Source organism: Corapipo altera, unplaced genomic scaffold, assembly GCF_003945725.1.
Source record: "Corapipo altera isolate COAL_440 unplaced genomic scaffold, ASM394572v1 22b, whole genome shotgun sequence".
Lineage (NCBI taxonomy): Eukaryota > Metazoa > Chordata > Aves > Passeriformes > Pipridae > Corapipo > Corapipo altera.
The window spans coordinates 16,084,767-16,099,777 of record NW_020884876.1 but is presented as its reverse complement, the minus strand read 5'-3'; the positions used below and the strand labels follow the sequence as shown (position 1 = coordinate 16,099,777).

The window sequence follows — 15,011 nt, the reverse complement described above, 5'->3', positions numbered from 1 at the left end:
TCTATTAGATGATTTAAAAGGTCATTTCTGATGAAAAATAGAATTTGATGGCAGAACTAATTTTCTAAAAATATCGACCATTTTGTTATACTGCTGCTTGGGAAGAAGTTCTGGGTTTGAAAATTTTGGATTTCTGAGTTTTTAGAGACTTGCACACTAAACATCTCATCTGTACCTTTCTAATTACAAGAAAAAATTGTCTAGAAAATAACAGGTATTCTTTGAAATTTATACCATATGTGGGATGAAAGAGGAAAATTAACATACAGATATAACTCATCTTCATTATTATCAATATTATTTTTATTTTTAATTATGGATGTGGATTAAGGAATACCTTTTTGAGATAAAAAATAGATGCCAGCAGAGATCTAACCCATCGTTAGTCATATATACTTCATATGTTTACTTAATGATATTGATACAAATAAATGCAGGTCTTCATAGATTAATTCAGAAAGGAACTTAATATTCAATTGTAAGATCTATGGGAGCAGATGGTCTTAGTAATGATAAAATTGCTGATTAGATCCTAAAATGCATTGAAATAGAATAGGGAAGGACACTGCAAAGGCTCAATGCAAAAGAGAAAGTGCCACAGAAGGCCTGCTGTGCTACACAGAGCGGATAACAATTCTGAACACCACCTGAGAGATCTGAATGAAAGAGAAGTGACCTTTTTAGGTAAGTATTCCAAAATTTCCAAGATTGATATTCACAGATTTGTTCTGAAGTTTTTATTCTCTTTTGATATTGCTTTTTATATACTTCATAGAAGTGAACATGGTTTCTCTATTTCCATTCTCAGTTGGAGAGTTCAGTGTAGAGAAGACGATTAAGTTGGATGCCTGAGACTCCAGTCAGTGATGGACAAACATACTAAAATGATTATTTCTTTCTCTCTTCCTTTTACTCTCTCAGCACATACTGACCATTATTTTGAAAAGTAAGGATATCAAGGATTTCAGAACAGCCATGCAAGACAAAAGAGAAGAAATATTTCTACAAGGGCTTGAAGGAATCCTGACGAGTGATATGTTGTTAGATTAAAGGGATCTCCTAAAATTAAGCTTTGTGCTCAGAACTTGAATAGTAAAAAACTTCCATTCCTAAACAATAAGCAAAAGGGATAGGAATGAATACTATAAAATAAATAGTTTTTGAGCATTAGTAAGCTTTCAGTTTCTGAGTTTATCCTAAATCATATTTAATAAGATTAGTTCTGGGCTGAAAAATGAACACCACAAATTAAATACTGAAGAGCCAAAGCAAATGATATTGTAAGTGCTACCAGAAAAATCCTCATTCTTATTGTGATAGTTTTTACTTGGGTGGAAAAATCACAAGGATACAATCTTTCAAATATTATTTGTGGGAAAGACTCCATGCAAGTTGTCTTCTGTAACTTAGTTGGATAAATCATTTAAGTGCTTACAAGAGAAAGGCAAAAATTTCTTAATTAATTTCTCACATTCATAATGAAAATAGTATACTCCCTAAAATACTTTTAAAATTATATTAACATATTCTATGATTTCTTCCTTTTATTTTAATTTTATTTCATTACATTTCTATTTCAGTTTAAGATTAGATTTGCATAGCATTTTATACCTCACTAGAGATCCAGAGAAGAAAACAGACTGCCACCCCAAATTTATGTTAAAGAATATGTTTAAATGACCCATGGGTAAAGAACTACCAGGAAAATTTCCCCACAGCTGGCCAGATACTATGGTGACTTCTTCAGTCATTTTTTAGATCTTGCAGGAAGAGCTGACCTGTTTTAACATGTCGACAGAGTTCAGGACTTCTGGCTCACATTTAGTGCACATTTGCACAGGGTAGGGATAAATCCTGAATTTTCAGGGTACTAGTGATGCAGGACTCTGCTAATTTTCTGAAATTTTTCTGTGGAGCATTTGCAAGATGTATATATACAATACACTTTTTAATTATTGCAAATTGTTGTCCAGTGATAACAGAGGTGGTGAGAAATAAATGAAGAAATTTTAGAACAAAAGGAAACTACATTTTTAGAATCTAGGAATGTTCATGTTATATCATAAAGGAACCTGCACAGCAAAAATCTATTTTCAGTATTGGCACCAAATGTGTTTTTCTTTCTTGTACCTTCTAGGGAAGGAGAGCTAGCAATTTAATAAAAAAAAAAAACAACAACACTTCATTTTTAAAGCAATAAAAGTCAAAGAAAGGGCTAGCTGTACAGACACAGTGAACAAAACACATTCTAAAGATGCTCCTAAATGTCGGTACAAGGTAAGATAGGATTAAGAGGATCTGGCACTTCAGAAAATGTGGTAACATCAAGGTGAGCAGATGTCATACGGAATGCACAGCCAAATTCATATATGTCAAAAGAAATAGTCAGTACTAGTACAGAATGAATAATGAGGTAGAGATAGGGACTACAAAGGTGATAAATTACATGCGTCAAAACAGTCTCAAAAGATTTTTTTCTTCATTTTAAAAATGAAGCTCACATACTTTTATAGCTGGGGATATGTGAATACTTTTAAGAATAAATACTAAACCAAAATTCCTTTCTCTTCCATTTTTTTTAATAATAAACTAAATAAAGAAAATATTAGACCGAACAAAAAAAGATACTTTTTGTATGAAAAAATTATGATTAATATTATTTTGTGCAGACAAAAGCATCAGAGACCACATTTGAATTAAAAATATAGTATTATCATAGCAAGTTATTGTGTTCTAATTTGTAGATAATACAGGAGGTGAGGGTTGGTTGGGGTGGCTTTGTTAAGATGGAAGTTTGGGCATTTTATTCACCATAAGATATGGTGACTGTTGAGAACACAGATTTGGAAGTCTTAAAGTCTTAAAGTCTTTGATTCGTGTGATCACTAAAAATTTTAAAGTGTCCTATCTCCAGCCAGGACAGAGTTAATTTTTTTACAGTAGCTGGGTATGGTGGCACACACCTGTAGTCCCAGCTACCAGGCAGGCTGAGCCCAAGGGATTGCTTGAGCCCCGGGATCCTGGGCTGCAGTGCACTGTACTGAGTGGGCGTGGCCAAGCCCCTAATGTTATTTGGTACTACCTTACATCATTGCCAGGGGTGTGAGTAAGGGACTCTTGCTTCCAAGATGAAAGGTGTGCCTTCGGGTCAAACAAAAGTGTGGCAGGGTAGGGAACCCGTCCATCATTGTCACCCAGAGTCCACAATGAACATTTTTTTGCATGTAAATGACCCTCTCTTTGTACTCTTCTATTGTTAGTATTGTTGCTGTTACTGCTCTTTTTCTTATGCCATCGCTGTTTCCAGTAAATTCTTCTGATCTCAATTCATGATCTCTACCTTTTTTCTCCCACCAGGGAGGGTGGAGGAGGGGAGCAGCTCATGATTTTCTTTTTAGTGGGAATATTAAATTGGGGAATACTATTACTAAACCAGGACAATAGGTTGTACCATCAAAAAGGAAACTTAAATGTAATTAACAAAAACCTAAATGTTAAAAAGTAGAACTGAACAAATGAAAATTTCCAATAAAATTTTCACTATTTCACTGTCATAGATCACACTATTCCAGTGTCACAACACCATTCTGGTTGCTATCAGAAAAACTAGCTCCATCCAAGCCAGACTCAGTACAATTTTTTAAAATAATTGTGGTCTGCTTGTTTACTAACAAAGATACAAAAAATGGTTAATTACATCATTTTAAGATTGCCTCCAAGCTAATAGATGAATGTTTATAATTTGGGACTTTCTTTGAAAACCAGTGAGTAATTAAGACAGCACTAATATAACTTCTAACCACTGGGTACAACAAATTATGTGCCATAATTGCAGGGATTCTCTTCCTCTTATAGTTGATTACATTTTTATACATTTCATTGTTTTGTGTATTTTCACACACTGATAGATGCTGAATTTTTAAAAGCAACTAGGTATTAGGAGACAGGTACAACATTTATTTATAGTAATGTTTCGGCCACTTCAGATGGACAGATGGTATTATGCTAAAAGTAAGTATTCCTGTAATGACTTCTGAAAAAAACTTACAGTATGAAAAAAACCAAACATTTACAGTTCAGCAAAACTATCTTTGGCTGTACTAAAGCTGATTAGATTTAAGCCAGGTTCTGGCCATTTTCTGAGCTAATAAAGAAAGACAGGTAGAACACAAGGAATTCTTTTTTTTACTGATGCTATGTAACATTTGAAGGGAACTCCCATTTCTAAATAGTCACACTGAATTGGAAACAGTTTTTGATACAATCTTTTTTTTTTGTATTAACAGCTTGAATTTATATTTGAGAGCTTTGTGAATTTTCACACAAGCTACGTAAGAGGAAAAGATTTGGGCATGGGTTAAACAAATTGGTCAAGCAGTATTGTATTGCCAGCTAACATGGGAAAAGGCATGTGGAATAACTGATTCCAGAAATAGGATAGTTTTCCAAATTGATTTTTTATACATGTGTGTGTCCATGTGTGCATACATACATATATTTTACTAGGTTAGAAGCAGTCACAGATTTCAGTGTAATATAAAAATGTACGGAATAAAAATATTAAAATACTTTATATTAGCTACATTTAAACGTGCAATTAAGTATTAATTAAATTTCATAATACTGAACTGAAAATGAACTTTAAAAATATTTTCTTCATGAAATCCAAAATGCCCTGATTTAAAAAATGTTATGTACGCCTCAGAACATCATTTCAGTGACAGCAAATATTAAATGCATTCGTGGAGTGATGGCAGTTACTTCATCATTTCAGTAGGTGCTCACCAACAGGCACTGTTGGGAATCCTGACTGCCTAGCACATTTTAAAGTCCTTAGAATATAGGAGTAGAGATGAAGCAGGATACAGGTGAAGTGTTAATTTGGACACATGGTATATCTTACCTAAAGGACTGAGATTTCCCTAGTTTAAAGATATCCCATGGCTACATTTATGGACTCCTAGCTTTTTGGGTGGGGATATGTGAACAGAGAAGGACTGAACTAAAGAGTATAGGTTTGGCACACTGAAGAGTACCTGCCATTTTCAAAAAGGCATTTATTTCAACAGTTGTTGCTGTTACCAGTGGTGGTCTTTGGACAAAGTAAGTTGCAATGCTTTAAAACTCTTTGAGCTGAATCTCTCATTCTCCATATTCCCTCTGGAATAAAGATGCTCTAAATTCCACTATTAAATCAAAAAAATATGCAGAAAAAGACTTTTTAGTGTCTCTTCTCTATCTTTCCCAAAAGATCCTATGAGTTTCTTTTTCAAAACAACACATTTATGGGCTAGAAGGGTCCTTCTTTTGGGAAGCATATACACAGAGAGGGGAAAGAATGATTATAAGTTTTCCATTTAGCACTACTCTCACTAAGACAGATTGGGAAACTGCAGAATGAACCTCTAACTCAGTTGGACCTCCTTTGTGTTCTGTGTCACTATGTAGGATTCATTGACAGATTCTACAATCATTACTAGAAATTGCAGAGAACTTTCTAGATCTTCTCTGCTTGCCCTGGTACTACTGAGCTTTCTCTGGTTCCTCAAGCTTTCAAGTTGTTTTCCTATTTTCCCAGTAGCACTTTATATGTTTCTAGCTTGATGACTGTCTCAAACCTTATGCTCCTCTAATATACATTGTTAACTAAATTTGTAAAATAATAAATTCCCTCCATCTTTGCACTAAATCATATTGATTATGTGAAAAAATCAACCCCTAATTAAATCTACTTCTTCTGTTCATGTTTTTGTCTACAGTTGACTCAGTATTTAACACTTCCATTGTTTCACTTGCAAACCACTGAATAGAAAGTTTTTTTCTGATTATGTAGGGTTTTTGAAGCAAAAAAATAATATTTTCTGTTTGCTTAATTGCATGGAAATACAGAAAATGCTCTTTCTATGTCAGCTACTTCACACCTCTGTAGGGGCTTAAACTCTGGAATGAAATGCGAATTTATTGAATCACTTCCCCACATGGGTTTCATTTAAGCAGGTTCACAGGAATGCATTGGCAGTACATTCCAATTACCTCTTAAGGAGAAGTGTAGTTTTTGGACTGTTTTGTACAAATGAATAAGTGCAATTTTGGAAAGACTGTTTCCCTTATTACCATACACAACAGAGACATAAAAGAGAGAAAAAACACAAACTGAGAAAATGTTAACTCTATTCAGACACTGAGCCATCTCACCAGTGAGTTGATTGCTCATTCTTCCACTTGTTAGGTCAGGTAACTGTATGACATTTATAATACTTTTAAAAGATTAAAACATCTAAAAAGTTAGAGTTGCCTCATTACAGTGAGTTCATTTAATACTGTTTTTGAAACATTTTACAGCAGTGTAGTGACAGACATTAATTTATTCCAATTATCTTTTGTTCATTTCGATTTACGAAAAGTGGAGCTGAAATAATCATCCCTTTTGCTCCTTAGGCTTCCAAGAATATATTTTCATGGGTATTGTACAAGTCATCTTTCTGCAGCCATCAGACATATTAATTCCAAATGTCTATTTTTATGATAAGGAGTGGTATTAGCAGATAATTAAGGACAAAATCATTGGTTGTGCTGAACTGCTTTGGCACAGAAAACAGTTCACTAAATAAAATTGTCTTAGTAAATGTATAAGGCCAAAGTTTGAAAATATAGACTCAATTCTTACAGGGTATATCTATAAAACAAAAAAGCTTCAGTAATAATTGAAGAAAAACACCATGGGATTTGTACCATTTATTAGAGAGTAATAGACCTCATTCTATCTACTTTTGTGGACCCAGTGTCTGATAATTTTTCAAGAGAACTAGGAGGAAGGGGAGACTTTTTTTTGAGCTGTGTGCACTGACAATATGGGTATGACAGTGTGCATGAAAACAATGCTTTATATTCACTCATTCTCTTGGTATAATTCAATGTATATTGACAGTGAGTGCATTTATCAGAGGTAAAACATAGCCAATGATAATAGCAAGATAGGCTATTTTTCAAGATATGTAAGAAGAATATATGAATTGTGCCCTTCAGATCTTCAGATTTCCAACAGCAAGACTGACTAAACTTCTTTTAGTTTTTTTCTAATAATAATTATTACTCTTTTGTGTCATAGCCTCTTTTTGGTTACCGATTAACTAAGAACTTTTGTGCGTTACACTACAACTAGCTGACACAAAAAACCCAATAAAGTCAAGTGAAAGTGATTTTCTCTAAACTCTAAGCTTGGTTAGTGACAAAAAGAAGGAATTTTATTTCCATGGTGAAGAAATGCTTAAAGGCATGAGGCATCCCCTCTCTTAGAGTCAGCAGGTGAATTAGTCTTGTAAAAAAAACCCACACAGAAATTCTAGAATTAAGTCACCTATATTTTTAGAGCATTATGATGGGGTGTCAATCAGAGCTATTTGCAGCTGAGGGTCTCTGTACAAGCATGGATTTGCTATATGGAAACATCAGCGGGGGGCTCTACACATTATTATGGAGATAATTAGTAGATTTGCACTAAAACTAATAGATAGTTTCTTTTCTTTATAAACACACACACATACACATATCTATTTATATATATTTATAAATAGTTAGCAGATACAAAAGGATGACAGCCAAAATGTTGTTTGATTCCTAATGGTATTTGCACAAAACTGTTTCTCCTTCACCTCAGTAGTGGAAGAAAATAGTATGATTGGAACATAAATGAGAGGAAATCACCTCCCTAATGTCCCACAACTAACTGATGCTACTGAACCTTCCATATTTTTCTTCCCAAAATGATCAAGTTTCTTTTCTTGTCCTTTTCTGTACATATACCAACTATAAACCAATTATAAAAGAGTGTTCAAAGATAACAGAATTGGTCTATTCTTCCTCTATTTTTTGGCTCATGCCTACTTTGTTTAGCTGCTGCTTTGCTGGTGCATCATAGTTGTTCAGAGCATGAATGTTATGCTTGCTGGCTGTGAACCAAAAGGTTATTTGCCCTGACTCCTGTTGTACAATAAGTAAAACAGAACATTGTCTTAATCAGTGGTAGGAAAAATTCGGGAAAATATTTTTTTCATTAGGATGAATTACTGTTTACCATAGTCAAAAATTTATAGTATCTTTTAAAATGCCTGGTCTGGGGGAAGTATGTCCTAAATTATCTGCTGCCCAAGACAGCGATAAGGTGTGTGGAGTTTTTTTTTTTTTAGTAATGGGCAGCCCATTTGCATTTTCATACATAAAAATGGCTCACCTAGGTAAAGCAAATGTATAGTTCCATCACTTCTTAAATAAAATTAATTTAAAATTTTTCATTAATTACAAAAGTTTTAAATATTTATATATGTACTACTAGCAATTACCATTTTAGCTACTATTGAAATGAAAAAAAATTAATGACTCACTATCGCTTTAAATTATTCTACCTTACTTCTGTTCCTTGATTTCAACAAGCCAACCTATCTTTACCTTCTCTCCCTTGATCTTTATAGTGATTAAAGAATAACCATTTGGACAGAATATGCAGTAGATAGCAATACACTCTAAATGGTAGCAGATGGTTTGTGTTAACTGTGTTACAAAACTTAATTCATTCTTTTAAATGCTATGTCTTTTTTTGCTTAGAACTGCACATTTCAGACAGTAAGTTTGGTTCTGCCTTCTGCTCTATCATTCAAAATTATAGTTTACACATGACAAATGCACCTAGATACAAAAAGCTTTAATTTTTCTTGAAGGGGTTGGTGTTGCATGGTCAAAGGGAACGGATTTCTAACAAAGAGTTAATAAGGCCCTTGGGCAATAAACTTGCCAGCTAACTTAGCCAGTGTAGTTATTTCTCTTGTAGTTGTTTTTTGCAATTCACACTCATAAATTGCTCCCCTGTTGGTATATACTCCAAAGAATAATAAGCTCAAGCTTTCATGTTTGTTAACATCCTTAAGAAACACATGCTGTTACTGAGTGGCTTTTTGTTGACTGGTGATACTAAATTCAATAGTTTTTTTTCTATACCACTACTGGTTTGATGAATACAGTTAATTTTAAAATCTTTCCTGACACTCTCTTCACAGAGTTCATTTGTTTTAAACAAAGAAATACAGTTACTTGCAGGACAGACATTTTACGGAAGGTAAATTCTTCTAACAACTGAATAAGGTAAATACCTCTTCAAAGAATATATAAAAAAATTAAAATACAAATTATGTGTACAAAAAGTGAGGTTTTTGTCTTTTCTAGAAACGGCACTCAGATAGCATTTCAAGTAAGTTCATGAATCAGTAAAACCAGGTAATTGTTCTTGAATTGATTTTTTTCATTAACCCCACAAATCTATGATTTTAACATTGGACAAATTACTGCAGGCTTTTCTCCAGACTTTAGAAATTTTGTTTGGTCTTTATCTGGCATGTGAGTGGAAAAAAAGGAAAAAAAATTCAAAATTAACAAAAATTTCACTAGACCTGAATTGATGTACACGTTTATTTATATCTGCAGTCACTTATCCAATTTTATTCTTTCAGTCTTCAACTGAATTTCATATTATTTTTTTATTTCTGTGGGTTCTCTTTTAAAAATTCTTTAATTCTCGTTTCTCTTAAGTTGTGTATAGGATGGGTGAAATGACTCATCAGCTGAAGGCAGCTGTGACTCAATATACCAAGAAGGAAAAGCTTACTTGACCTATTTAGGCAAAATAGCAACTTAAAACAGTTTGAGTTAGACAAGATGAGTTCAACACTAGCTTTGGGCTGACCCTGTTTTCCTTTTTCCCATCCTTCTATGATGTTTATCCCTATCCAAGTTTTTATTTTCCTATTTACATGAAAATTCAAGTATCTAAATGGTAGTGCTGCTGGGATAGTACCTCTAGTACTTGCTACTTTATGAAGCAGTAACTTTTGCTCTCACAATGCAAATACTTCTAAAATATTTCCAAATACAGCAGAAATAATTAATGCTTTTCTAAGGCTGAGCATGATGCATTTATCTACTCAATTCAACAAATGTGGTAATAATGGTATTTAGAGGCAATTTATTATTCAGCTATACTAATCTACACATTTCTTTTTAAATTGCATATGGATGATTTCTAATTTACTTGTTAGTTAAGGGTTTTGTAGAAAATTTTTAAAAATTATCTCTCATCGACACCATCTTTAGGAGAAGCCAAATGTTTTTTGATACAGAAGACCAGATTTTTCACAGGCATGTATAGAGTGAATTCTGAAATCAATTGTAAAACCAACCTAAATTGCATGTTTTCACATTTCAAAGACTACCCTTCACAACAATCAGAAATTATATCCTTTTTAGTGCGGATGCATGTTTACATTCATGATTTGAGATTTTTGCTAAATGTGAATGATGATGCTGTAGGACAGTTAAGAACATCTAATGAAGGCATTTCTATACAAACTTGAACTTGAAATATCAGAATACACAATGGAGTTAATTGTTGACAGGTTTTTTGAAATGAAATGGGTCTGTGTCAGCCTGCAGAGAAACTTAACAGTCCTAAACATACAAAGTGCTAATACACATTAATGCAACACTCAGATGTACAAGACCTAGACTGCAGAAATATTCAATCCCTCCAGGTAGAAATCTTGCAGGAAAAAAAAAAAAAGAAAAGAAAATTACATATTGCATTCTTACTGATGTGTTTTAAGGAAGAAAGATAGATTTTCATTTAAGAGGTCTTAGGGAGAGCTCTGCTTTATGTCTGTGCTAAGTGTTGCCCAGTTTTTCTCAGACTCCCTTTCTCTGTCCCACTGTATTTTGTCTGACTGAGACAGAGTTCATTTTCCCGTAGCATTTCTCATAGCTGTCTTTTAAAATCCAGCTGGTCAATTTTTTCAGTTCTTCCATACTTAGAGGATTTTTATCAAAGCCAGAACCTGTCTGTTCTTTGGCCAAACACAAAGACAATCCTACATTCACTGAGAGAAATAATAAGGTTGCAAGAATTTACAGTATTTACTGGCATGTCTGCAGTATGAGCCATTTTAACATCATGTTAAAATGATCGCTCAGCACCCATGAAATAAGACCAATTTTATTCATGCATCTTAACAGAGTTCATGTTACATCCTCAGTCATGGTTTGTGTTGAAAACAGAGAGCCTGATAAAAAAACAGGTAGAAAGAACTGAATGAGCAGGAGAAGTTAGTTCTAAGTTATGTTGTATCACAATTCCATTTAAAACTCCAAAAGTGGTTTTTTTTTCTTTTTCTTGGTTCTTTAATGAAAATAATAAATCTAATAGAATATATAGGCAATACAATGTGGTAAGTACTATATAGGACAACTGTTCTGAGCAGTAGGAGAAATTAATATGTATTGTTCACAAATTAAGATGTATGCTTCTAACTCAAAGAATTATCTGAATAATACAGTTATCAATTCCTCAAGAAAACCACAGATGATATTGCACCTCAATTTTCCTACATAGAGCAGTTGAACTTTTGAACAGTTGGGGAAATACAGAAGAAAAATGCTAATAAATGTATATATTCTTATATATAGCTTGTTTTCAAATCAACTTGAATTGAGTTTGTTTATGAAGAAATGTTTATGAAATATTCATGAAGAAATATTCTTGTTCATTTGAAAGTTAATTATAATTCAGTTGAAACTTACCTTATATGGGTGATGATGAGGGTTGTAGCTGGAATAAAAAAGTCATCCACTTTGTCAAACTGCTTTCCCACTGGCTGAGTATGGATTGTGTGATGAGAAACACTCCCACTGGCTTGTGTTATCACCTGCATAAGGCAACATCATGATAAACTAGAAAAATACCTTTCCTTTCAAAATTTGATCTCTATCTAAACGAATTAATACAGTATTGCCTCTATATTCCTTCTCTTGTATTATCTTTCAGTTACCAGGAAAACAAATGCAAATTACAGTGAATGAAGTTAATAAGCATTACATATTTGAGAGAACTGTTATACACCTGACCACTGAATCTTCATATTTATTTTTGCCCTCCCTCTTTTTTATCACCCCTGAATCCATATTTATTCATTTATATTACTAAAACTCCTAGCAGTTCTTAGTTCAAACTAAATTTTTTGTTTTCTTTTTTTTTTTTTTACTCTAAGTCCCAGAGTCAGATTAAATTTCTTAAGCACTTCAGCCAGAGTGAAAAGATGTTATCAACTGATCTGCTGGAACATATGTCTACGTATACTCCCAATTCTTGTCAATCATGAGGTCATTCAACATTGCACAGACATATTCCAGAAGAGCAAGTTGAACTGAGTTTAAATATTCCTTACATTGTTACGAAATTTGAATCTCAGACCTTTTCTGAGATAAATGTTTATGGATGAATAAAAGAAAATTCCACATTATAGCCACTATGATATTCACATGCATGCACTTAAGAGTGTGTTTTTTAAAAAATTAAAATAATCCATCATCTATACTGTAAGAAAATGAGAGTAAGGGTGATCAATCACTTTAAAATATGGTGAGACTGACTCAGGTATCAGTTCTGGGGAGGAGTGAAAGCTAAACTCCTACAAATTACTTGCATGCTCAAAGTTAATAAGTAGGTGCTAAAAAGGTGTTCTCAAAAGTTACTAATTTTTCTGTTTGAATTTCTCTTATTCTTTTTCTTATATATAAATATATATTAAATACATAAGGATTTCACTAACTTCTAAAGAAAAGGAAAACAAACTGAAATAAAAGTGAATTTTTAAATTACGGCATAAAGATGATCATCATAGTATCAATGGATTACTTTAAATAAGGAACAGAAATTAATGAAAAAGGAGTAATGTAAGCACAATAAATAGCTTCTTGAGATGTTTCTTTAGTGACTGTCCCTAGGCTTGTTACTGCTCAGAGGCATGGGAAAAGTAAAGATTTTTAATATTTTACATCTGAAAAAAATCAATAAAGATAGAGCTTGACACCTCCAGAACATCGATATAAAGTTAGTGAAATAGAAATATATCTAAAATCCAGTTTACCCTCTAGTTAAAAACAAAACCATCATAAAGAGCAACAGTTTGCTCTCAAAAGATTGGCAGTTACAGAACATGCTGCTGCTTTCAGCTGCATTCCTTATCCTTCTATCGATTTGCTATTGTCACTTCTGACTAGGGGTTTGAAAATAATCACTAACTTTTTTAGCAGTCAGTTGTCCAACTTGTTTTTGGGTTACCTGAAATCTCTTCACTGCCCCTCCTGAGCTCATGGTAATAATACTTAAAGGAAAACATACAACACATTGTAATTACACAAAGGTTCAACTTGCCTAGATTTTCTTGCATATAATCATTCTGATCACCTCACCTGCAAAGTTGGTGAATTCTTTTCCATGTTTCCCCAGCTCAGCACCCAGACTTGATCATGTGATTTATCATAGTGTAGTTTCACTGGAACAGGATCTGTACTTACTGCCTAAAGCATAATGAAAATAGAAACCCTTAGTTTCTGTCACGTTTTCAAAGGAAAAATAATTTATATGCTTGAATTAAAATGACGAGTAGACATGCATTGCCTGATGTTTTCAGACTGTATTTAAAAATTATGTTGTCAATTGTTGAAACAGCCCTCTGATTAATTCAGAGTTACTGAATTGCTGAAAATGTGGGTTTTATTCAATATGTGCTCCAACACTTGGCATCAAAATTGCATTATACTGAAGCTATTAAGAAGATGAAAACAAAGGTTTTAAATCAAGTAAAAAAGTACTTATCTCCCTTCCTACCGTCACTCTCACTTTATAGATATTGGTTGAAAAACTACACCAATTACTGGAAAATGGTTAAAAAGGAAGCATATTCTCAAGCCACGTACTGAAATCAATGGAAGGTGTTACTGCATAAAATCAACACAATATTGCTGCACCCAAAGCTAAAATGGGTTTATTTTGTTGAAGTTGGAAAGATTTTTTTCATACGTTTTCCAATTACGGTTGCTACTTTTCTTGGACTTGTGATCAGAACCAAAGTGTTTTCCCTGCAACCTTGTGCTCTGTCTCTTGAGATTATGAACCTTTTAGACAGCTGAGCTCTCAACTTCCTTTGTTATGAGAACTGAAGACTTCAGAGGTGTGGAACAGGAGGACAACATATTTGATTAAGAGACGTTCTGCAAAAGGTAAACAACTGGGGGGATTACTTTTTTATTTTCATCATTAAAGCAGAAAAAATAGGTGGAAATTGGTTTTTAGTCTTACCATTATGGAACTGTAAAGCACAGCTTGTTTATCAGTGTGTCAAGGAGAGTACCAGCTGGCTAATTAAGTGAACCTAATTTAAACTAATGATGTAGATCCTCAAGATAATGCACTAATGGCTGTCTGAGACTGCTGATGATACTTAACTGTACTCCCGAGGTGTTGCAAGCGACCGCTTCATCTAAGCAGAATTTGTTTTTCCTTTTGAAAATGGAAAATGAAGCCAGGTTGCTTACTGGCTCATTTAAAATCAGAAGTTACCCCTTGAAAGAGGTCAAGTCTGTTTGATAATATTTTTCTTGTGCATGCTAGAAGACAAGTTGTTTAAAATAATACTTGGGCTGTTGTATAGCTAATTTGTTCAGGCGTGTCAAACTTCCTTTTGGCTTCCCAGGCAAAGGTCTGACCCAAACACGTTCTGCTGAAGGACTGCCAGCTGCGTTCAGGCTCGGGGTCATGGCACAGCCAGGAGGAGCATAAAGAATTGCCTGTGGGGTCGAGCACAGGTAGAACAGCTCTCAAGAGAGGACCCAGCAGCAAAATGAGTTGAGCATCGTTGAAGCTGGCTTTCACAGCTGTTTCTAGCTAGCCAGGATGATCTGACATCAGCACACTACAGACTGAACAATAATGACTGCTGACTTCACCATGCCTCTCAGTCATCCCAGTTAATGGTGTGCTGCTATGCAATACTGGATGATTGCAGATGACAGTGCTTGCTTTCAAAAAATTACAAATGAAAACAAATAATTCCCTTCATTTTGTAATGAGAATTACCTGGATAAGTTAAAAAGTCTCTCTCTATATATATCTCTAAAGATACACCATCCAC

The 15,011-nt window shown here is 33.8% G+C and overlaps 1 protein-coding gene across 5 annotated transcripts in view; it reads right to left on the bottom strand.

Annotated features, from left to right (window-relative positions):
- Positions 1-15,011, bottom strand: part of FSTL5 (follistatin like 5) — a 283,323-nt gene that overhangs the window by 16,743 nt on the left and 251,569 nt on the right. For all 5 annotated transcript variants that reach the window (XM_027636132.1, XM_027636127.1, XM_027636130.1 and 2 more), the window contains 2 exons: positions 13,291-13,398; positions 11,620-11,744 (listed from right to left, as the gene is read on the bottom strand). In XM_027636132.1, coding sequence (XP_027491933.1) covers positions 11,620-11,744; positions 13,291-13,398 — 233 coding nt within the window. The remainder of the gene's footprint in view (positions 1-11,619; positions 11,745-13,290; positions 13,399-15,011) is intronic.